Raw genomic sequence first — 23,652 nt, forward strand, 5'->3', positions numbered from 1 at the left:
CCAATTACATCGCTGACACTGGTGGTGAGAGACGGTGGGTCTCAAACAGGGCCAGGCGGGGCCAACGTGATGAAAAGCTCCTCTTTCACCTCGGAATGACCCACTGGCAATCACGCCGTCATGGCAGTGGCTCTCTATAGAGTCTGTGACAATGGCCAGGAGTCCTACTGCTAAGATTCTAAGTCAGCAGGTCTGGGATAAAAAGACTACGAAAAGTGCATTTTTAACAGGCTCCTGGTGATTTTGATGTCAGACGTTTGAGAATTTACATCTAGGAAGTAAGATATGCGAACACTTTATCTCTTACAGATAGAAAGGGTGCAGAGAAGGACCTCCTTGAGCAAGTGTATCTTTCCCAAGCCCTTAACCCACTCCAGCCACACAAGAATCTGTAGATAGCACCAGGCTTCAATAAGGTTACTAGAGCACAATTTACGGAAACAGCATGTCAAGAGCCCCATTTAAGGAGTTAATCATCCTGACAAAGCACTACACACTAGCCCGCTCTGGATGGCTGGAATTGTGCTACTACATAAAACTATGAGGGGAAGAAAAGGGGCAGAGAAAGAAACCATAATTTCACAATATGCTTCTTAGAAGACAATGCCCCCTTCCCTTCCTGATTCCTTGCTAGTTCTCAGGGATCCTTCCAGATTTTGCTCCAGTGTCACTCTCCAGGACTCTCAAAGGGCCTGTGATCACCCTTTTTACCCTCCATCCAATTACAGCTGTGTGGCTATTGGTTTTGACATTTTGATTTTTAAATGTTTGTCTTCCACCATACAGCCCCACAGCATCCAGAATGGTGTGTGATTCACAAGCACCTCCAATTAGCAGCTACAGGGAGCTTAGTAGATAACAGCAAAGGAATTGAGAAAGGTACAGGTTTGAGTCAGCCATCAGAAAGAGGGTAAGGTGACTTTGCTCACAAAGCAACAAGGCAAGAAGCAAGTACAGAGATAAGCCTCTGACAACACAGCAAACCGAGGGGACCATAAGGTGTGCGCAACTGTTTCCTAGTTGCCGTCTTCCGGAGTCCTGGACTGGCATCCCCCACTGGAAAAAAGCTCGGTGTAACAAATAAAAGGAGGTGGTCTGGCACCCCGCTCCTCGGGCTGGTTTTAGAAACACAGCACAGCAGAAGGCAAAGTAGTTTGTCCGATGCCTTCCTGTTCCTCGAGTCCCTAGACATCTAAGTACAGCAAGACACACCCCTTTTTTGCGCCAAGGTATCTGAAAGTCTGTAAATAGGCTTAAAAAAAAAATGGCTGATCCTCTAACACACGGGAGGAGAGAGACCTTAACCCACAGCTTAGCACAGTGAGCATCATGGAAAATGACTGATTTTCAGAAAAGGTCCTGTTCATTTATTCCTTCCCAGGTTCCAGCCTCAGTGCGGCTGCTGCCTACTTACTGAACCATGTGTGAGTGATTAAAGCCGCTCCCCAGCCATCCAACTTAAACGGTGCTACGTCTGTAATTAAAACACACCATAAAAAATGATGAACCACCAAATTCAGGTGCTGCATAATTTATTGACATTTCTGTAACAGCCTCCCCCAAGGAACTCAAGGCATTTTACAAACTTAAAATTATCTAGCAGATATGAATCTTCACAAAATTCCCAGGAGAAAGACAAGACTATAAGGAGAATAATCAATACCAGGCCCCTTACCATCACCCGTCCACCCCTTCCTCCCACAAATCCAAGTGTGCACACTGTAAGTCTCTCTAAGCTGCAGGTCTAAACTAATTCAGAAAATTATAGAGGAGATTTTTTTTTTCCCCCAGAAAACCATCCCAAACAGAAGAGTTGCTATTAACTACTTCACCACATTGTGGGAAAAGTCACAAACCTTTTCTTGCATCTTTTCTATTCTACAGTAGAAAAAAATCCCATTCCACTCCAACGTTTCGAAAGCCAACTTAAAGGAAAGAACAAGGCAAAAAAAAAAAAAAAAAAATAGAAAAATTCCTGAATTCTGAGAGTTCTTGCTGTTCTGAATTTCTGTGACCTACCCCCTCAGAGGAGAATCTATAGTTTAAACACCTCCAGTTTCCCAGGGCCTCTGGAGGTACTGAGAACATTTTATTTTTTAAGCTGGGTGGTGAGCACATCAGTTTTGGGTTTTTCTGCTTTCAACCCTCTGTATACATATGAGTACGGGGTTTGTACGGGCTCCCGATGTGCAGCAGGCCAGGATCCCTGCTTCGAGAACGCACACTGCATCAGATTCTCCTGTGTGCTCTTCCAAGGAGAATGCTGTCATGGGCTGAATTCTGTCCCTTCAAAAAACATACGCTGAAATCCTGATTCTCAGTACCTCACAATGTGACCTTATTTGGGAACAGGGCGGTTGCAGGCATAATTAGTTAAGATGGGGTCATGGTGGGGTAGGGAGCACCCTTAGTCTGACATGCCTCATGTCCTAAGCAGATGGCCATGGGAAGACAGGCACACTTAGGGAGACTAGCATGTGGTCCCAGAGACTGGGACTGGAGTCGGGCAGCCGCAAGCCAAGGACTGCCGGACACTGCCCAAAACCACTGGAAGCTGGGAAGAGGCAAGGAGTCCCCTGCAGGTTTCAGAAGGAGCACGGCCCACCCACCCCACACCTTGATTCCAGACGTGCAGCCTCCAGCACTTTGAGAGAATGTACTGCAGTGGCTTTAAGCCACCCGGTGCGTGGAGCTCTGCTGCCGCAGCCCCAGTCCTGGGACACAATCCAAACTCCTACCAGGAGCGGTGCTGGAAGCGTCTGACCACCTGATCGCACGGGAAGTCGGACGCAGGTTCCAGAATCCACAAATTCCATTTGTGCAGGAAAAGACCTCTGAATTATGCCAATGTTTTGAAGACAAGAAAACACTGAGTTTCACAAAGAGTCTGATGTTCCCATCGTTAAAAAAGTCACTGGCTGTTATCCACACTGACAATATTTTAGGAATACTCACTCAAACATCTGGAAAAAGGAGACACAAGACAGGTACTTTTTTTATGCAGACAGACAAGAAAGCTCGGGGAACCAACAGGGAGTGCAGACAACAGAAGAGGGCCTGGCCTCCTGGCCCCGTAAAAGGAGACGGGAAAGGCCCTGGGACAAACACCAGTGCCCAAGAAGCTTCTAAAGAACTTGTCTCTGAAACTCTCCCCCACACTCTCAGTTACTGGCCTCTGTTCCTATTTTAAAATTACAGGGTTCGTGAGAACCCTGACCTGTGCCTGCTTTGGTGCGACAATATTTGCAAAGAGCTAATAACTGGAGGAAAGTAGTGAGGAAAAAGCTATCTGGTTCCACTATCCATCCATCCATCCTTTTAAGTGTCTCACTATAATCCACAGCAGACATACTTAGCAAACTTTAAAATACAGCCTCTCAACATTGTTACAATTAAGTCACTCTGAAATGTCATGAAAAGCAATCTAGTCCCATTAAAATCTTCACACTCTCATTAAAAAAGCACTTACAGACTCGAAAATGTTCCTAATACATTATTTAAAGACACAAGATGTACAGTGACTAAAATCCTTGTACGAGGAAGAATAGTAGCAGTCTACTTTTTAAAAAATGTACAAATTTGTGTCATAATTGGGTAATTGGCAAACTGCAGATAGCAGTCGGGGTGTGATATACTACTCTCAAAGAGGCTTGGAGGGTGCTCCCCGCCCCCTGAAATCACAGTCCACCCAGGACCCCTCCATATCACATCTTAGTTAGTGGTGCCTCCTGCTTCCTTCCAGGATTTCCAAGCCCGGAAAGAGGGAAGGCAAGAAGGGGAAGGGTGTGGGGGAACCAGACCCTTTCGGCTCACACCTCCAGGCCACGAGTCATCACTGTAAAGCCCTGACCTCTGGTCCATGTGGTCTCCTCCCTTTCAATTAAGGTCACTGCTATTTGTACGTTGCCATTCAGAAGCCGAACTTTGTTTTTACAGGTCCTAAACACCCTGAGGGAACAGCAGGGGCCCCAGGCTGGAAGTCTCTTTTCCACTCCTTCCTTCTGTCAGCCCCCCAAACCCACACTGATCCTCCTTTGATTCAAGAGCTGAGTTTGGAACACGGAGGCCTGACACCTGACTCCTAATCCTTTCCACGCAGAGACACGCCGCATGCCCTGGGGGTCAGCCTCACCCCAAGACGGATTTCACAGTTCTAAATTAGTTTAGTGTTTGTTTCAATGAAATTACTGAAAATGCTGAGTTTGTATAAAAGATTTATGACTCCTGCTCCCTGTCTTCCACATGACTGTATGTCAGTGTGTGAGGCCTTCAGCCTCCTAATGTATGAAATGAAAGGGATGGTATTCTCAAATCCTAAACCCCTCCTCTGAGTCACTTGTGAATCCTTCCCATTAAGTGCCAGGTCAAAAAATGACCCTCACTGCTTGATAATTTTGATGGCAATTGTTAAAAAATTTTTTAATCCCTGTTTAAGAATTCAAGATTTGTTTTCAAGCAGAAGGAAGATGGTGAGATTTTCTTGGTTCCTTTCCCCAATTCTTTTACTCACTGAGATCAATAATGTATTATACCGTGCCACTGCCCGTATGACGAACGAAACTGAAAAATAAATGTAACGTGTTAGTCATTCTTCTACAGTTAGTCAAAATGTCATCCAGTGAGCTCCTATTCCGTGCGGAGAGCTTTTCTTAACTACTTCCTTCTTTTCAAAGACACATGAATACCCCCTCGTACCAAGGGAGGACCTAGAGAGATCAAGTCAGAAAGTCAGAAAACTGGGGGAACGGTACTGACCCCTCTGCATCGCAACCTATGACTGAAGGAATGAAGAATGAACAAATGAATTTTAAAAGAAAAAAAAGAAAGAAAAGTAAGGGAAAGGTAAATAAACCTCAGGAAGAAATTAAGAATTCACTATGTAAGTCCCCACCATCAAGGCTTTTCACAAGCAACATTTTGTTTCAATTGGGTGTTCCTGTTTGGCAGTACAACACTTAAAAACCAAAGGCAAGCAGCAACTTCTTTCTAGAACCGCAGCCAAAGGCAAGGGAAGCAAGGGCAAAAAGGAACTATTGGGACTTCATCAAGATCAAAAGCTTCTGCACAGCAAAGGAAACAGGCAACAAAACCAAAAGACAAATGACAGAGAGGGAGGAGATATTTGCAAATGACTTATCAGATAAAGGGCTAGTGTCCAAAATCTATAAAGAACTTAGCAAACTCAACACCCAAAGAACAAATAATCCAATCAAGAAATGGGCAGAGGACATGAACAGACATTTCTGCAAAGAAGACATCCAGATGGCCAACAGACACATGAAAAAGTGCTCGCCATCACTCGCCATCAGGGAAATACACATCAAAACCACAGTGAGATCCCACCTCACACCAGTCAGAATGGCTAAAATTAACAAGTCAGGAAACGACAGATGTTGGCAAGGATGGGAGGAAGGGCAACCCTCCTACACTGTTGGTGGGAATGCAAGCCGGTGCAGCCACTCTGGAAAACAGCATGGAGGTTCCTCAAAAAGTTGAAAATAGAGCTACCCTATGACCCAGCAATCATACGAGTGGGTATTTACCCTAAAGATACAAACGTAGTGATCCGAAGGGGCACGTGCACCCGAATGTTTATAGCAGCAACGTCCACAATAGCCAAGCTACGGAAAGAGCCCAGGTGTCCATCAACAGATGAATGGATAAAGAAGATGTGGTATATATGTAAATGGAATACTATGCAGCCATCAAAAGAAATGAAATCTTGGCATTTGCAATGACATGGATGGAACTAGAGGGTATCATGCTTAGCGAAATAAGTCAATCAGAGGGCGCCTGGGTGGCTCAGTGGGTTAAGCCGCTGCCTTCGGCTCAGGTCATGATCTCAGGGTCCTGGGATCGAGTCCCGCATCGGGCTCTCTGCTCAGCAGGGAGCCTGCTTCCCTCTCTCTCTCTCTCTGCCTGCCTCTCTGTCTACTTGTGATCTCTCTCTGTCAAATAAATAAAATCTTTAAAAAAAAAAAAAAAGAAATAAGTCAATCAGAGAAAGACAATTATCATATGCTCTCCCTGATATGAGGAATTTGAGAGGCCGGTGGGGGGGGAGTGGTGGGGGTAGGAAAGGAAAAAAATGAAACAAGATGGGATCGGGAGGGAGACAAACCATAAGAGACTCTTAATCTCACAAAACAAACTGAGGGTTGCCGGGGGGTAGGGGGTAAGGATATCCCTAGGTAGGGACAGGGTGAGTGCTGTGAAATGTGTAAGCCTGATGATTCACAGACCTGTACCCCTGGGGTAAATAATACATTATATGTTAATAAAAAAATAAAAGATAAAAAATAAAACACCCAAAGGCAATGACGGGGCACCTGGGGGGCACAACTGGTTAAGTGTTCAACTCCTGGTTTCAGCTCAGGTCATGATGTCAGGGTCATGAGATTGAGCCCTACAGTGGGCTCGGTGCTCAGCATGGAGTCAGCTCGAGATTCTCGCTTTCCCTCTCCCTTTAACCCTTCACCAGGCACCCCACTCCCCATGCTCTCTCTCTAAAATAAAAAAATAAATGTCAAAAAACAGAAAACCAAAGACAGTAAGACAGTGTGTTTGGGATCATCATTTTGACAAGAAAAAGAAAAAAAAATCTAGGGGCCCTCCACCAACGGTTATGACTAAAGGTCAATAAAGAATAGAAATGGTTGAAATTAAATCCCACTTTCCATGGCTCAGGGGCTGCCAGGGGCCACTGCCATTCTGCAAGCTTTGTACTTCCTTGTCTACTTCTCCCTAAACAGAACAAAAGGGTGATGTGGTGGGACCGTCTCAGTCAGCCTGGGTACCACTGACTGGGGGGCTTCAACAACAGGTATTTATTTTCTCACAGTCCTGAAGGCTAGAGTCTAAAATCAGGGAGCCAGCATGGTCAGGGTGTGGTCAGAGCTCTCTTCCTGGCTCACAGACAGCCACCTTCGTGCTGTGCCCTTGCATGCAGGGGAGAGAAGGAGAGAGGGAGGGAGGGAGGGAAGGGGGCAGAGAGAGAAAGCTCTCTGGTATTTCTCCTTACAAGGGCACTAATCCATCATAAAGGCCCATCCTCATGATCTGACCCAAACCTGAACATCTCCCAAAGGTGCCATTTCCAAATATCATCACATTGGGGGTTAAGGTTGCAATATATGAATCTGAGGGGGGCATAATTCAGTCTGTGGCAGAGACCTTCAAATTAACTCAATGCTGCCCCAAGCCTTGAACACTGAGCACCTACCACCTGCAGAGGCTGTGCTGGGCAGGGAAGCAAAAAAAAAAAAAAAAAAAAAAGAATGAGCTTCAAACCCTGATTTCACCAGTGTCTGTGAAATTTAAAAAAAAAAAAAAAAGCAGGTTACAAAACCATTGTGGAGCTGCAGCTTTGTCTGAGCAGAAGGATTTTTAGTCAGTCAATGTTCACAGACACTCTTCCGGGAAGTAGGATGTTCCAGCAAACATCCGCAGAAAAATATAAACAAAAACTTTAAACATGGCTTCTGTCTCTCGTAGGGGCGGCTGACACTCTTCAGGTGACCCCCACGATCCTCACCTCCTGGTGTCCATAACCCTGTTCAATCCTCTCTCCTTGAGTGTGGGAGGGACCTCTGACTTGCTTCTCATCTGTAGGATACAGCAAACACGACAGAGGCACAGGATTCCATCCCAAACGCGGTAGCACCTGCGTCGGCCTCACTCTCCTTTGTCGCCTAAGAGAAGTGAGCAGCCACACGGGGGAAGCTCACGTCACAAGGAAACACGGGCGGCCTCAAGGGGCCGAGGGAGCCCCTAGGCAGCCAGCAAACAAGGCCCTCAGGCTTTCCGCTGCAAGGAGTGCATCCCACCGACCACCCCAACAAGGCTGGCGGCATCTCCTTCCCCAGGCAAGCGTTCAGATGAGTCTCCAGCCCTGGGCAAAACCTTGACGGCGCTGCGCAAAGGACCCAGCCCGGCTGTGTCCGAGCTCCGGACCCACAGGAACGGTGAGATAATAAACAGAGGTTATTTTAAGCCACAAAAATGCTGTCTGTGGTAATACTGTCACACAGCAACAGATAACCAACACAGGACAATTTGCTTGAATGTCCCATTTGAAGTGTTTTAAAATTCTTTCCCCTCACAAATCAACAACTGTTTGGGCTCATGTGGGAGTGGAAGTGGGGATGTTAATCTTTCAAGGAAAAGAACAGGAAGGAGCCTGAAATAAAAGCCTAGGAAATGTCTAATCACGGAGCTATTTATAACCATAACGATGGGGTTCTGTCCAGGGAGGACATTAAAGTTCAGAAAGGTTCAGTGACATTCCAAGGGTTCGCCAAACATTCATCATACAGCTGGAAGCCGAATTCCCACAACAAGGCCTCCCCACCAAGACAACTTCTCAACTCGATGAGAACACTCAGAACACACCATGTATGGGTCTTCCTGGATTTAGGGCAGCCACAACCCGACAAGCAGCGCCCCTTCCGGAAGCCCGCGCAGCACCTCGGGGGACATGGCGCGCACGCTGGGCACACAAAAAAATGGAGGAATTTGTCTCGATTCATGGATACAGACAAGCTTGTTTTGTTGTCCTTTTATTCTTCCCCTCGAAATAAAAATCAGGATGAGAACTGGGGTCTTTTGAGAATTCTAGGTAATTTGGTTTTACTCCATGACTTGCAGTCTTACTGCTCCAAAATGGGGTGGGGGGGCAGTAAATGAACAAAGCCTTTTAACCTAAAAATGTATCCACTTTTAAACCTCCCTGGAACTGAATCCTCTGGAGAATCACGGACTGTCAGCCTTAGAAGAGGCTGTGCTACTTCTGGTGCATCCCCCTCGGGGACTGGAAGGCTAAGAAACTTGCCCAAGGTCAGACAAGGAAATGAACTAGGACACCGCATCAGGCTGAACGTCTCCTCGTTTCCATGGCACCGCATGGGGAACCGCGCCGTCCCAAACTGCAGATGGCTACACATACTTCAACAGGAAATGTCATCAATCAACGCCTTGACCTTGGGCATCAAACACAACCACCAGCGGGGAACAGTGTACCGAGCCGAACCTATTCTTAGGACAGTCCAGGTGAAACACAGGACGTAAGAGGAAGGTCCTGCAAAAACTGGTGACGACGAAATGTTTACGTGAAGTGACGACGCTTCAGGACGTAGAATGGCCGCGCTCCTACACAAATGTAATTGCCTTCTTGAGACTTAAGTCACACGGCGCGTTCTGGGGAGGAAAAAGCTATGGAAAAGAGCCATGCTCTCTGTAACGTTACCACCTTCTCAAGCTACGGTTTGTATAAAACCTGTTTTTACTTACGGATTTACGGAGGGTGAGTAACTTTCCCAGCTCCAAAGCCTTGCCCCAGGTCTAAGCAAAACAGCAGACAGGCACAGCCGAATGTGGTACACGCAAGCCCACGATGCGGTGTGTAAGCGGGGCTCTGAGGCCTTACAGATGATGCGATTCATTCTGGAGCCGGGAAAGCATCAGGAAGCCTCGTCATTTGAGTCTGGATGTGTAAGTAGAACTTTTGTCTGGAAGATCTAGAGGGGTTCCAGTTAATTTGGTTTTGGCTTATTGTATCAACAGCAACTCTGTTTTAAATTTGGGGGAAAATGCCATTCCTTCCTCTGCCCTATTTCTGCTTGTTCCACATCTGAGTACGTTATTGCTATCATCTGCTTATATGTCTGTCTGTCTCCACTGGACGGCCAGCTCCTGAAGGAACAAACACAGGCTCCTTTCATCATTACTCCCCGCACTACCTGGCAAGGCAGCCCCGGACACAACTTAAAACTTGACCATTCAACTTCCATAACTGTCAAATGGCAATCAGGGCGCTGGCAGCATCCTTTCTTCTCTCTAGCATCTAACCTTCAATCGCCAATGAAGTACCGACTGTCATTTTTTAAAGAACCAGAAGGAAAACAAACACACAAAACGGGCCTACCACGATCTCACAGGGGCTGCCACAAGCCGTGCTTCACATCCATGCTCCGTCAGCGCGAGATTAATTCTTCTTAACCAATGTTGCTGATACATCTATCCCATATTACGACTCCCTAATCCAACTTTTCTCTTGCGCCGGTCAGAGCTCTGCAGGCTGTTAACAACTGGTCCTCGGGGGAACGGAAAGGATAGGATTCCGAGTTCAAATCAGTTTGGGAAACGTTGGGTCAAATGAAGTTATTTTAAGGCAGACATCTCAGGGCCTCCAATAAGCTAATATTAAAGTGAATTTCCAAGAAAGGAATGTAGTACTTACGGATTTTTCATTTAGCCTCAGCATTGCTTGGTCCATTCTTCTATGGAAAGTTAAGAAATGCTTTCTGAAAAATTTATTCAAGTCAACAGCATTTAAAAGTTGAAGAAAACAATAAATCTCAGTGGGACATCTTCAGCAAAGACAAGCAAGACTGACAAGTGGATTCATTGTTTCATTCATGAAACCAGTATTTCCTGAGCCCTGCACTATAAAAGAGAGACAAAGGCCCTGCGCGCACAGGAGCTCATATCCAGGGGCAGGGGAGAATGCCCTCCACCTCCAGCTCAGAGATAAAGAACTCTTTCTGGTCTCCCTCAGGCCGGACACTATTTCTTTTATGGCCGCAAGCACCTGGTGTGTGTTCTGTGAGTAACTGCTAGCACCTTGATCACAGCAAAGTCTAGAGACATTTTCCAAATTCCCATGAAAACCAATCAAAACAGCAATAAAATGGACCTCTAGAAATCCATGTTTGGTTATTTGATCAGTGGATAAGCTTCTATAAAGGCACTCATTTTTCACAGGATGGTTACGCAAGAAATCATTCACTGAAACCCCCTTGAATTGCCTAAAAGGAAACTGAGGCTGAGGCGTTGAGCAAGACCATACTGTGAATCCAGAAATACAGATTAAGACTGATAGCCAAGGACCCCCAGTTCTGTAAAGCTGCGAGAGGTGCCAAGACAGCAACGCGCTGCCGTGACCGTCTGCCACCTGGGTTTCTCTCTGTCCAGAATCAACAGTGCTCTGAAATGATGATTCCCTGTCTTTTCACTGCTGTCTTTAAAAGGTAGGAAGCCGCTTCATCAGAGACAGCTCTCTAAGCACCATCACAGCACAGCTTTCATTTCCGTCTTGGCCCAAGCCACCCTCCAAGCAGCACGGAATGACCTGGGCTGCCAGGAAAAACGAGCAGTAGGGTGGCATATGGGGGCCCTTGGGCACAACAACACGTCTCAAGCCAACAAAACATCAAATCGTATGATCTTTTAAAGAGAGACCAGACTGGGGCGCCTGGCGGGCTCTGTCAGTGGAGCGTGCGACTCTTGATCTCAGGGTTGTAAGTTCAAGCCCCATGTTGGATGCAGAGATTACTTAAAAATAAAAGCTTAGAAAAATAAAAATAAAAATAAATGGGAGAGATTGGACGAAATGCATCCACTGTGGTCAGAAAATGAAAAACACAGCAGACTGCCCGTTTCATTCCAGGTTTAGCCCACAGCTCTCCCCCTCACCTGCTGAATGACCTGGACCAGTGGCTAATTCTTTCCCCATCTGTGAAAGCAAAATTTGGACTAGATGTTATAATGGTCCCTTAGGGTCTCAAAGTCCACGATGCGGGTGAACATAATGCTATCAACAAAGAACTTGCCATCCTTTTCTTGAGCTATAACCAGTTTTGTTCCTTTTCGAGTCAAGATCTGCTACATTTGCATCAAGTACTGAATGTTACAGGACATAAAATAGATAAGTACTCTCTAGGTACATTTTATTATACTTCCCTATCATTTAACATACAATAAAGAGATGTACTATGAAATATTATGGAACCTAAGAGTACAGTATCCCATGCTGGCCTAACTACCATGGTATCTAATTTCCAGAACTTACAATTTTAATAAAACCCTGTAATAATTCACTAGGAAGGGGAAAAGGCTGTAGACACAGGAAAAAAATTAAAATAGAGAAATGTTTTTTGTTTTTTTTTTTTTGTTTTTTTTTCTTCTTTCTTTTTTGCAGGCTCCCCGCTGGGCAGGGAACCCAATGTGGGGCTCGAACTCAGGACCCTGAGATCATGACCTGAGCTGAAGGCAGAGGCTTAACCCACTGAGCCACCCAGGCGCCCCTAAAATAGAGAAATGTTAAAACTTCTTTTTAATTCCCCTTTCTCCTGGTTTGCCCCGAGACCAACTTCTGCTGCAGACATTACCCAGCACTGGCAAAATGAAAAGATCCAAACAGAAACTGTATTCAGAAGCTGCTTTCTGTGGGCAAACAAGGCACATTTGCATCCCACCGTGAATCAAAGTACAGGCTGGCAAGGCGACAGCACCTGGGCCTTGGGAGAAGACTTGACTTTACCTGCCTCAATTCCTAAATCCCTCATTTCCTGGGCAGGTGAGACCTTGGCTTGGACCCCCAGATAAGAGGTCAGTTCCCTGCATTTTGATATCCAGATGGCAATACTGCTTGGAGTAAATTAAAACATCAACTGAGAATGAAATTGGAGAGATGGAAATATGAAAGAAAGAAAGAAAGAAAAGGAAACAGAAATGTGAATTAAGATTGTGCTGAATTTTGGGACGCCTGGGTGGCTCAGCTGGTTAAGCAACTGCCTTCGGCTCAGGTCATGATCCCGGCGCCCTGGGATCGAGTCCCACATCGGGCTCCTTGCTCAGCAGGGAGCCTGCTTCTCCCTCAGCCTCTGTCTGCCATTCTGTCTGCCTGTGCTCATTCTCTCTCTCTCTCTGACAAATAAATAAAATCTTTAAAAAAAAAAAAAAAAAGATTGTGCTGAATTTTAACAAAAACTGTGGCTAATGTTACCAGAGAAGAAAAAGAGGGGTCAGGGAGGCTGCACTATGCATAAAATGAGAATTTTAGTATTGATTTTAAATATAATCGTACAAAGAACCACCCAGGGAAAAGCACGCAATCCTAGTACTCTAAGATTCTGGGAAAGACACTGATGAGAGAAGTCTAACTTCTGCTTGGATCGTTAACTTGCTCTTGAGCAAAACGTCAATCTTTCTCCTGCGTGTCTGTCCTTTCATTCATTCTGCGAACAATGAGCACCTGATACTTATCTGACTGCATGTCCAAATTCAGACACTGCAAATACAGCAAATAAGATTCCACACCAGCTCCGGAGAATTTTAGCCCAGCAGTTCAGACAAGTAAGAAGACTACAGAACAAGGGAGCAGATACTCTAAACTTTAGACAAGGTGTTGTGAGTGCTTCTCCAAGGCTACCCCCTTCCTGGAGACACCAGGGTTTACAATCCTGCTCCTCTAGGCATGGGCTTTGTCACCTCCAAAAGGCACAAACATCTTTTTCATACACTAGGCATAGCTATCCCACTTCCTGTTTTGACTTTAGTCTATTTCTTTAGGATGGTTCTCAGTCATAAGAGAAAAGTTGCTTCAGAATCTTCCCTAGGGAAAAACCACTCTGTGTTAATGAAGCAGCCACTTGCTTTTTTATTCTATACCTTTTTTTAAAGATTAAACTTGTTTGACAGACAGAGATCACAAGTAGGCAGAGAGGCAGGCAGAGAGAGGGGAAAGCAGGCTCCCCGCTGAGCAGAGAGCCCGATGCGGGACTCGATCCCAGGACCCTGAGATCATGACCTGAGCCGAAGGCAAAGGCCCAAACCGCTGAGCCACCCAGGCGCCCCTATTCTATTCCTTTTCAAAACAATATAACACACCACTATTAAAATAAGCATAACTCTACTGTACTGTTCACCTAATGCTAGAAAAAGATTTAGAAGACTGCTATAAATTTTAGGAGCAAGAGCAAAATTACTGATCAGGATTTAACTCATCTCTGAGTCAAGTCTTTCCATACTGTACTCTGTATATCAAGAATAAACATACAGCTCACTTTCACCACATGTCAAGGTGCAAACTGGTACAATCTCTGAGAAGTACATTTTGGAAGTATACACCAAAACCTTTAAAAACATGCATGACCCTATCTGAGTAACTCAATATCTAGTAATTTGTCTGTTGCTAATAATTAAAGAATTTAACAAAGATTTAGTAAGAAGAACGTGTGTCAAATGCTGGTTATAATACCAAAATCTAGAATGAGCTTAAGTATCCAATAATAGGAGACTGGTTAAGTATGTTTTGGTAAGTGCACAAAACGGGCTGCTCTGCAGCTATTTTAAATGCAAAACAATCTTTTATGAAATGTCAAGGTATTTCCAACCTACTAAGTAGGAAAAAAGTAGAAGAGGCTTACATGGTGTGACCCCACTTTTATAAAAAAAAAAAAAACACATAAAACATTTATGTACATAGATGCATGCAATCCCTTATATGGGGGCAAAGTAGAAAAAGACAAATGCCAGGTTGTGAATGGTTTTCTCTTAATAATAAGAACATCCATGACCTTTTTTTTTTTTTTTTAAAGATTTTATTTATTTATTTGACAGAGAGAGACACAGCAAGAAAGGGAACACACGCAGGGGGAGTGGGAGAGGGAGAAGCAGGCTTCCTTCCAAGCAGGGAACCCCATGCGGGGCTCAATCCCAGGACGCTGGGAGCATGACCTGAGCAGGTCAGACGCTTAACGACTGAGCCACCCAGGCGCCCCAAGATTATCCATGATCTTATTTCCTTTCTTATGTATCTAAATCTTCCCATTTGCTTGCAATAAAATATGTGGCTTTTGTCATTTTCAAAGCTTTTTAAATTAGAAAATTAAGATAAGCACACAACATTTTAGTACCAAATTTGGTAGAAGGAAGAAAGAAAATGCAGCTGTCCATACCAAGGGAGAGCCCGAGTGTCCGGCCAAAGATAAATGTAAATTGTGTGGCTGTCTCTGCTCGACCAGTTCAATTAGCATCAAAACAAAGGCTCTTTAAAAGGCCACGCACAATCTGTATGGGCCTAAGTCTAATTGAGCTAGTTGTAAATTAATTACCTAATGTTGTCAGAATGGGCAAAAAAAGCATTCATTCCCTCCACTGAGTGACCTGAGGCCGATCCTAAAGGTAAGCGAGAGGCGAGTGTTGGTAGTGGCAAATGTTTAGTTCTGTAAAATACAGCTACAGAGGCTTTCCAAGACATTGCTGATTCATGACAGATTTCCTTGCCAAGGCTTGATTTGTTAACGTCCCTGCCTCCTTTCCTAGTTTAAGTACCTCCTTTGGCAGAAAAAATGATGCATTTCTATTCTCTCTCCTCTTAATCCTTAAAACTTCAGCTCTGAGATGAACGCATCAGGGCCAAGTTTTTGAAGAGACGGGATGCTGAGGCAGGGCCAGGACATTATCCACAGTGCCCCTCTGGTGCTCAGGGCCGAAGAATTCATCTCGGCTTTCCTAGTGAGACTGACCCCATGCGCGCACAACTCTACCTACGCCTGCCTTCTTCCCTCACCACCACTCCCCACCCAGATAAAACCGTCATCTTACAAAATAGCCATTCACGCCAGCAATGCACCTCCAGTATAGATCAATGGCGGCAGGTAACTGGAGACCAAATGATTACTGGCGGGCAGACACGCAGCCATCACAAAAGGTCAAGGTCCTTCCTAGCCTTAAAACTCGCTGTCATTTTTTGCCTCCAAGGAGAGAGGTGGGGGGGTCCTACGGTAAATAAAGCACGAACATCTTCCTTCAAGATGGCACTTAGGTGACTTGAGATGAAAACATGCATATCCCAAACGAGTGAACTCAATTCCCATTTGGGTCTGCAGGCACAATAGGCAATAAGGAACTTGCCAAGACGCTGCTTTCAAACAACCTCACCTTGTAAGAGCTCAGATGGTGAGCAGAGACCTACATACCTGGGGGACTGGATAAACTTAGTTTCGCTCCAATTCAACACACATGATGACCATGAAATTAAGTAAACAGCACATACAACGGAGTTCTGTAACAGGAATAAGGATGTAGAAGGAGCAGATATGGACTTTGAACCATGAGTAGATTTACTCAGAACACTTTACCTTGAAAATCACATAATCATAGTCTCTTTGGGATGGAGAGACCTCAAAGGTCACTAATTCCTGGTGTTGATCCCCATCACAACAATCCAGGTGAGGGATCAGTGTGTTTGAATGCGGAGACCCGCAAACAGCGTGTCTGGTTTTTTTAAGATTTTATTTATCCACCTGACAGAGAGAGGGAACACAAGCAGAGGGAACAGGAGAGGGAGAAGCAGCCTCCCCGCTGAGCAGGGACTGCCCCACACACAGGGCTCGATCCCAGGACCCCAGGACCACGACCCGAGCCGAAGGCAGACGCCCAACCACTTAGCCACCCAGGTGCCCAGAAATCTATTCTTTTTATATAGAATGCCTAATTGTGCCTCCAATGGGCATAGAAATGACCACCTGGATCAAAATCCCTCTTCATGAAAAACCCTGCAAGACTTGAAGGCAGCCACCAGGTACCCCCTGAACCACGTCATCTACAGGAGAACCGTGCCCAGGTCTGCTTGCACAGCAGGGTTTGCGATGAACCCCTTCGCCATTCTGATCCCTCCCCCTCAAACCTACACATCCTACGTTTCGAGATAACTGATGCCAGTCATCCATTCATTAAAAGACTCTAAAATTCCCTCCACCCAAATACAGCTGGTAAGAGTATATCTGATTAGGACAGGTTAAGGGTATAACACCCATTTATCTACAAGCAGGTATCTTGTAGTGATCAAGTCTGTTGTGAGATCTCCTTTTTTTTTTTCTTTTTTTTTTTTAAGATTTTATCCATTTATTTGACAGATCACAAGTAGGCAGACAGCCAGGCAGAAAGAGAGAGGAGGAAGCAGGCTCCCCGCTGAGCCGAGAGCCCGATTCGGGGCTGGATCCCAGGACCCTGAGACCATGACCTGAGCCAAAGGCAGAGGCTTTAACCCAAAAAAGAAAGATCTCCTTTCTTTTTAAAAGAAATAATAGGGGCACCTGGGTGGCTCAGTCTGTTAAACATCCGACTTGATTTCGGCTCAGGTCATGGTCTCGGGGTCATGAGCTCTGCGTGGAGCCCTGCTCTGGGCTCTGTGCTGGGCGGGGAGCCTTCTTGTCCCTCTCTCTCTGTGCTCCTCCAACCCCCCATTCCTGGGCTCGCTCTCTCTCTCTCAAATAAATAAAATCTTTAAAAAATAGTAAAAAAAACTCTCAAGTCTCACCCCATTTAAGCATCTGCCAAATGAATATTAACTGTTATGTGTATATACAATTGTGTTACTGGAATTCTGAATGCTTAAGATTTGAAAGAAGTACAGGATGTAAGCTGGCCCCACTCTACGAACACTGAAAAAATGAGAGTACAGCATGAGCCTACCGGGCAGACGTGCCAACCCATTTCCACGTCCCTATCTTTCTAAGCATGGATGAAGTTCCATGGATGAGTTCTTACTTCAGATCTAGTCTGTCTTCTGGTCTTTTGAGGGTCCAGGACTCAAAGGTATTCAGCACAGCCTATTAATCTGTAGTTTACTATTATGTGCTCAGTATGGTAAATAATAGCAAGACTATGAAGGCCTAGAACACATAATCACTGTCCGTAAGTTAAAAATCTACTTAGATAAAATATTCACTTTTTGAAAAATAATAATGCAAGACAGTATATATAAAAGTTCAAAACAGGTGATACTGACATTTGAACCACCTACAAAAACGTCGAAAGACTTTAGTGATGATAATGGCCTCTAACTCCCTCCCGGTCCCAGAAGAACAGTATCCAAATAAATGGACAAAGAATTTTACCCATTAATAACACTTAATTCCACTGACTGCCCTCTTCGTCCAAATCTATCCAACCCTAAAATGCAGCATTACCAGAGCTGTAATATTTAAAGAATTTTTGTTCCCCAAAGAAACATATGAAGTCACAGGAAGAGAAGAGCAGAACCTTAATTAAAATTGAATTACAAAGTTATCCTTAGGGATAAGGATATTATACATAAGGGGTTCTAGTATTTTGCTAAGTAAACCTTCCACAGCAGTTCAAGATGGACATCTCTAATATCTAATTCTGTTCTGTGATGAACAGTGTTACCTGGGGGTTTTAGGAGCTAAGGAAGGATGAGCCAGCAGTATAGCTGGTGAAGTTATTCTGGAATTAAGCAATTCAATGGACATGCTGGGGACAGAATGCAACATAAATAAGTCAGTCTTTCAGTATATCCATGGGATGAAAGCTATTATCGATACTTCAGCTAATTACATATTATAAGGAAAGTGGGCTGGACCAGCCCTATGTATCCTGGCTAAGAAGTGCCTCCGTGAGACAGACCACGGGGCTGCTTTACTGTGAGCGACGCCTTCACCTTCACTTTGATTCAGGTCACCGCACAGCTATCTCCCATACCCCTTGGTCTTGCTCTGACCATGCCCCAGGGGTTACACTGTGTTTTCTTCTCTTTAAATATTTTTATTGGGGCAGAAAACAGGTGCAATTCTCAAACTGCTACTGCCTCTCAAAAGGTCAAAAACATTGGAGGTGGCACAGAAACGGTGCCTTCTTCCACCGTTTCCAGAACAGCTGTACAAGCGCTAGACCTGGGTTGTTAACCTTTTATGGGTCACTGACCCCTTAGAGTGTCTGATGAAAGCTGGAAAAACGTGTGTGCACACAACCTCCTGCCCATGACTTTTGGGAAGTTTGTGAATCCTTTCAAGCCCCACCAGAAGTTAAAAAAAGACTGTGAACTCGTGGAGGTGGGGTGGGGGCACGAGTAGGCAAAGACTGTGTTAATTCTGGTTTCTATGCACCGGTTCTTAGGAAAATCATTGCCCCATGAGTAACTAACCGTCATCTACTCAAGGGACAAATGGATAAGAATGAATGGATGAATTTAAAGAACAGTATTACAGGGGTGCCTGGGTGGCTCAGTGGGTTAAGCCTCTGCCTTCAGCTCAGGTCATGATCTCAGGGTCCTGGGATCGAGCTTCGCCTCGGGCTCTCTGCTCAGTGGGGAGCCTGCTACCCTCTCTCTCTCTGTCTGCTTCTCTGCCTACTTATGATCGCTGTCAAATAAATAAAATATTAAAAAAAAAAAAAAACCAGTATCACAGTTCTCTATCTTAGTGGTCTCCAAATAGGATTAATCACGGAATCACCCGGGATGCCCTTCAGAAGAGATTCCCGGGTCCCATCCTGAAAGAGACTCTGATTCAGCAGCTCTCTCTGTAAGTCTATTCAGAAATCTTTGTTTTTACTAAGTTTCATGAAGATTAGGAAACCACCAATGTACCTTAACTCAGTAGAAGAAAAACTTTAGTCTTTTCCCTAATATGTTATTTTAAAGATTTTATTTATTTATTTGACAGACAGAGATCACAAGTAGGCAGAGAGGCAGGCAGAGAGAGAGGGAGGGAGGGAGGGAAGCAGGTTCTCGGCTGAGCAGAGAGCCCGATGTGGGGCTCAATCCCAGGACGCTGGGATCATGACCTGAGCCAAAGGCAGAGTCTTTAAACCACTGAGCCACCCAGGCGCCCCTAACATGTTATTTTAAAAGGATATATGCATCCATGTGTTGCACAAACAGAAACAGAAAAATTTTGGAAACTGTCCGAACTACCCCAAGTGGGCCGGACAAGTTGTTAAGTGCCAGAGTTTACAATCCTGATACTTAAAAAAAAAGAAAAATAAAAATCTGATCAGTGTGTTGGGTGGTCTGTTTGTTTTGTTTTCCCTGAAAGGTCACGCTGTGATTCACAACCAGACGTTTCCTTGTGGCTAGCCTACAGCTGCCAGTGAGAACGCCACAAAGTCAGAAGCTCAGCTTCACTAAACCCTCCTGACAAGTTTTGACACCACAGATTCAAACCACAAAAAAGGAATGAATATGCTCTAATTTAGACGAAATTCTTGACCTGGATAAAATTCTCTTTTAAAATAAAAATATGTTCTTAACAGAAAAACATATGCCAACACCTTCAAGGGTGTAAATTATGCCCAATTTTTAATACCTCGTGATTAAGAGACTGGGCTTAACCTACCTGACCAGGGCCCTCAATTTCCACTTCCCTACAAAACTGAAAATTCAAAAATCCTGTTCCCTTTCTCATCCCCGTTTTCTACAGTTCAGTGGGACTGTTCCTTCATTCCTCCCTCCCCACAATAAATGATGTGCCAGGTATCCTAGCCCCCCACGCCTCCCCCCCAACAGCACAGGGAGAAAACTGCCCCCGGGTTGCTCACAGTCTACCGTCCACAGTTATTTTAGGAAATTACTTCATGAAAACAAACTCCTTACTAGAGCCACTATATGTCATACAGATGGCAACGTGATGAGTCAAGAGAAAGAATCAGGTCTGACAGTTTCTCCTGGGAAGTCAGGACATCTCACTGTGATAAGATCTTCCGCATCCCAGTAACATGGCCCATGCGCTGGGGGGGAACCTGGGCTCAGGGGAGTCAGGCTGGCCTTCTAGCCCAGGCCCAGCTTCCTGGGTGACCCCTGGTTTGAACCAGTTAATGAGAATTCCACCTACCCTTGGTTTAGCACTAAGTACTTTACGTGCATCATCTTCAGAACAACCCTAAAGAGCGGAGGAACCAGGACGCCGGATATAAATCATAGATGCTGAGACAAGTCAGGTTCGGCGATGTGCCTGGAAGTAGCGGGCCCAAGACATCTACGTCTGTCTGAGTCCAAACTACCCGAGAATTACAGAGACTCAAAGAACTGTACAGATTCCAAGTTTCCTCCAAAAGATGACGTTGCGAGAGTCCATGGAACAGAAGGTATCGTTTTCCGCGGCTGGAGGCCCAGGAGCGCCTGGCTCGGGGCAGACCATCTTGGAAGAAACAGGCACCTCCACCTGTCTGGTCCCAACAAAGCTCACCAAGACACTCCATCAGCTTCTCACATACACGTCCCTCTCCCCCTACAAAATGGAGATAAGCTACCTTTCTCAAAGGGCTGTTGTAAAACATAAATCCAAATGAAATGGTTATATAAATCTAAAGCAAATGTTAAAAGAGTTCAGGCCCGAGATCGGCAGGTTGCTAAGCCTCTCACAGCCTCGCTCCCTCATCTGTACAATGGTGAGAGTCAGAGTGAGAACTTCTGTGTTTGACAATTAATGGTGCCTAGAACAGAGGAAGTGCCCAACTAATGCTCATTATCATCATTATAAACTTCGACATTCGACTGCCTGTGAGCTGCTACCTTAGGAACGAACAAGTTTCACTACTGCCAAAGCCCACAGAAAACATCTTAGTAATTTATTGATCAGAACATACTTGCTCACAAATACAATTTTTTTAAACTGAGAATTACAAATCAAATCTAGGAGACTTTATTTATAAAAGCTGCCTCTCTCTACTGGTCTAATTTACTCACAATAGACCCAGGCTCCAAGCACACCTCAATTAAAGGACAGTCCCTGGCAGGGCCCTGCTCTCTGCCGCCTTTCACACCTCCAGAGAACGCGGATAAACAGTCTCCCTGCTTCGGAGGGCTGCTGCGAGAATAAACTGTTACAAGTGCCCTTTGTCATCCTCTGACAGCGGTGCTACATAAGCACACATTATTGTAAGCATTGTAAATTAAGCATGCAGTTACACATGACAATCCAAGAAATGCCTGAACCATCTTTCTGTTCCTTCGCATCCAATTAAATTGCCATTTCCCCCAAGAAAGAATTCTGTTGCATAATCCCATAAAAATGACACCAGCCCTGACACCACCGCCCCGCCCCCCAAGATCCACTGCACATGGTCACAGCACCTAAGAACTCGTGTCATCCCCACGACGACCCCGCATTACTATTTTTCCACTTCACAGATGAACACAGTGAGGTAAAAGGACACGAACCTGATACGCGGCAAAGCTGGGATGTGAACCACGGGAAGGGGCTCCGGAGAACCTGCTGTTAATCCACAAGACACCGTGGCCTCCGAAAGTCGAGTATCCATAACCACGGCCCCGGGCCCACAGAACGTACCTGTGCCCATTAACACAACTGCAGGGACATTTCAGTAACGACGAAGCATCTGGTTAACGGCTCTGCGAGCCCTGAGTCTCTAGGAGGACACAGGGCCCCCCTGCCTCCCGTGTATTTACATAACCCATCCCTTGTAAACACAATGCCGGTGCTCAAGAAAGTGATGAATGAATTAATTAAATGAGTGTTACCACCACGGAGCATCTTATCATTCAAGGAGACTCAACACTTCTTAAACTTTTTTATATTACACTTTAATATTAACCTGCATTTGGGGGTTAATGTTTTGTTTTGTTTTCTTTCTAAGCAAAACTAATCTTATTTTCTCTGCTTAGGCGATACATTGCATTAATTACTAATTCAACAGACCAAAGAAAAACAGGCTATTCAGCTGTCAGATCACACAGACCTCTTTAATACTTCAGTCTCGTGGAAATTTTTTCAGCAGAATTTTTTTTTTAAATCCCATTTCTGTTTTAATGACTTAAAAAAGAAACTGCCCTTATGGGGGAAAGGAGCATATAAAAGGTAATAAACATTTAATGATCCAATAATTGGTTATATCAGAGCAATCACTGTTCAGTAATTAACTTCTCTTTCGGTCTGTTCACTTGCTATTTTCAGCACCTTTGACAGGCCTGGAATTATCCACATTATTTATTTCATAAGCTAAAACCTTTTGGAGGATCCCAAAAACACAACAAGGTTTCCAGTCACCCACCTCCATCTTGGTAACTTCCCAACGTGGCCTTCTCAGAAGCCAACCGAGTTGCACAACCAAAAGCAGTCGGAGCCCTCAGCACGGAGTAGGCACCAAAGCAGCTGACATGACATTTACTGCTAAACTGTGGGCGCTGTGGACACGGCAGCAAGGAGGGGTTAAAGGAAAACACAACATAAAATTAGAGCTTAAAAGATAGCAAAAAATAATTAAATCACACCACCAGGAAAGAACACAGTGAACAGCTGGTATGTTGTTACTACGCAAAAGTACAATTACGCTCAGGTTAATGTCATTTCCAACTAATTACCCACGGTCAGTTGGAAGAGACACACACTAAGAGATCTTCCTGTGCCTCCTCTCACGGTTCTCCCTACTTAGGTGTCTCTGCCAGCCACACAGCGACAAGGTTCCCCGCCATTTCTTTAATGTCACAGCTAGACAATGTCCCTTCGGTCAACGGGGTCACCGCTTCGCAGCAGGCGTTAGGAGCTGCTGACATTTCAGCACTTCCCTGAGGTCACACTTCTCTCCACAGGACGCTCCATTCACACCAAAATCATGTCCACAGTGTCTTCTCCACAGCCTACTTTCCTTCGTTCCAGTCTAATGCTTTCTCCTTCTCTCCTCTCTCTTTTCCCTGTCCAGACCCTTTCTGGAATGCCTTGAGTGCAAAAGGAAAATACTGGTCACTTCACACTTGGTGTACTCATCACTCCCTATTACCAAGGTGCTTGAGACCTTGGGTAACACGAACTCAGTCGTGTTTTTCATCTACATGTGTTCCTCTTAACGAGTCCTACCCCCGTCCAAAGAATGAAAGGGAACCCACCAGACCACCATGACTACAATGGCTGTCACTGCACTGCCCATGACAGCCATCTGCCCCAATGGTGACGATCTCTCCAGTCACTGTCCTGTGACGGATACTTGCACATAAACAAGCACACTGGGACCCAGTCTCACGGAGGCTCTGTGGTCCCCATCTGACACCACACTCCAGAGCGACTTCAACACCAGAAGCATCCTTTCCTGTAAAAATTAGTCAAGCTAATT

The 23,652-nt window shown here is 45.0% G+C and overlaps 1 protein-coding gene across 7 annotated transcripts in view; it reads right to left on the reverse strand.

The window, feature by feature from the left end:
• The window catches only part of AUTS2 (activator of transcription and developmental regulator AUTS2), a 1,101,696-nt gene that overhangs the window by 1,053,557 nt on the left and 24,487 nt on the right, over positions 1-23,652 (reverse strand). The window contains exon 1 of one of the 7 annotated variants that reach the window (XM_047714571.1): positions 22,597-22,617. The exons of the other annotated variants lie outside the window; for them this stretch is intronic. Coding sequence (XP_047570527.1) covers positions 22,597-22,602 — 6 coding nt within the window. The 5' untranslated portion in view covers positions 22,603-22,617. Of the gene's footprint in view, positions 1-22,596; positions 22,618-23,652 lie in introns of those variants that run through there. 7 annotated transcript variants of the gene reach the window in all.

This window comes from Lutra lutra, chromosome 18 (assembly GCF_902655055.1).
Source record: "Lutra lutra chromosome 18, mLutLut1.2, whole genome shotgun sequence".
Taxonomy (NCBI): domain Eukaryota; kingdom Metazoa; phylum Chordata; class Mammalia; order Carnivora; family Mustelidae; genus Lutra; species Lutra lutra.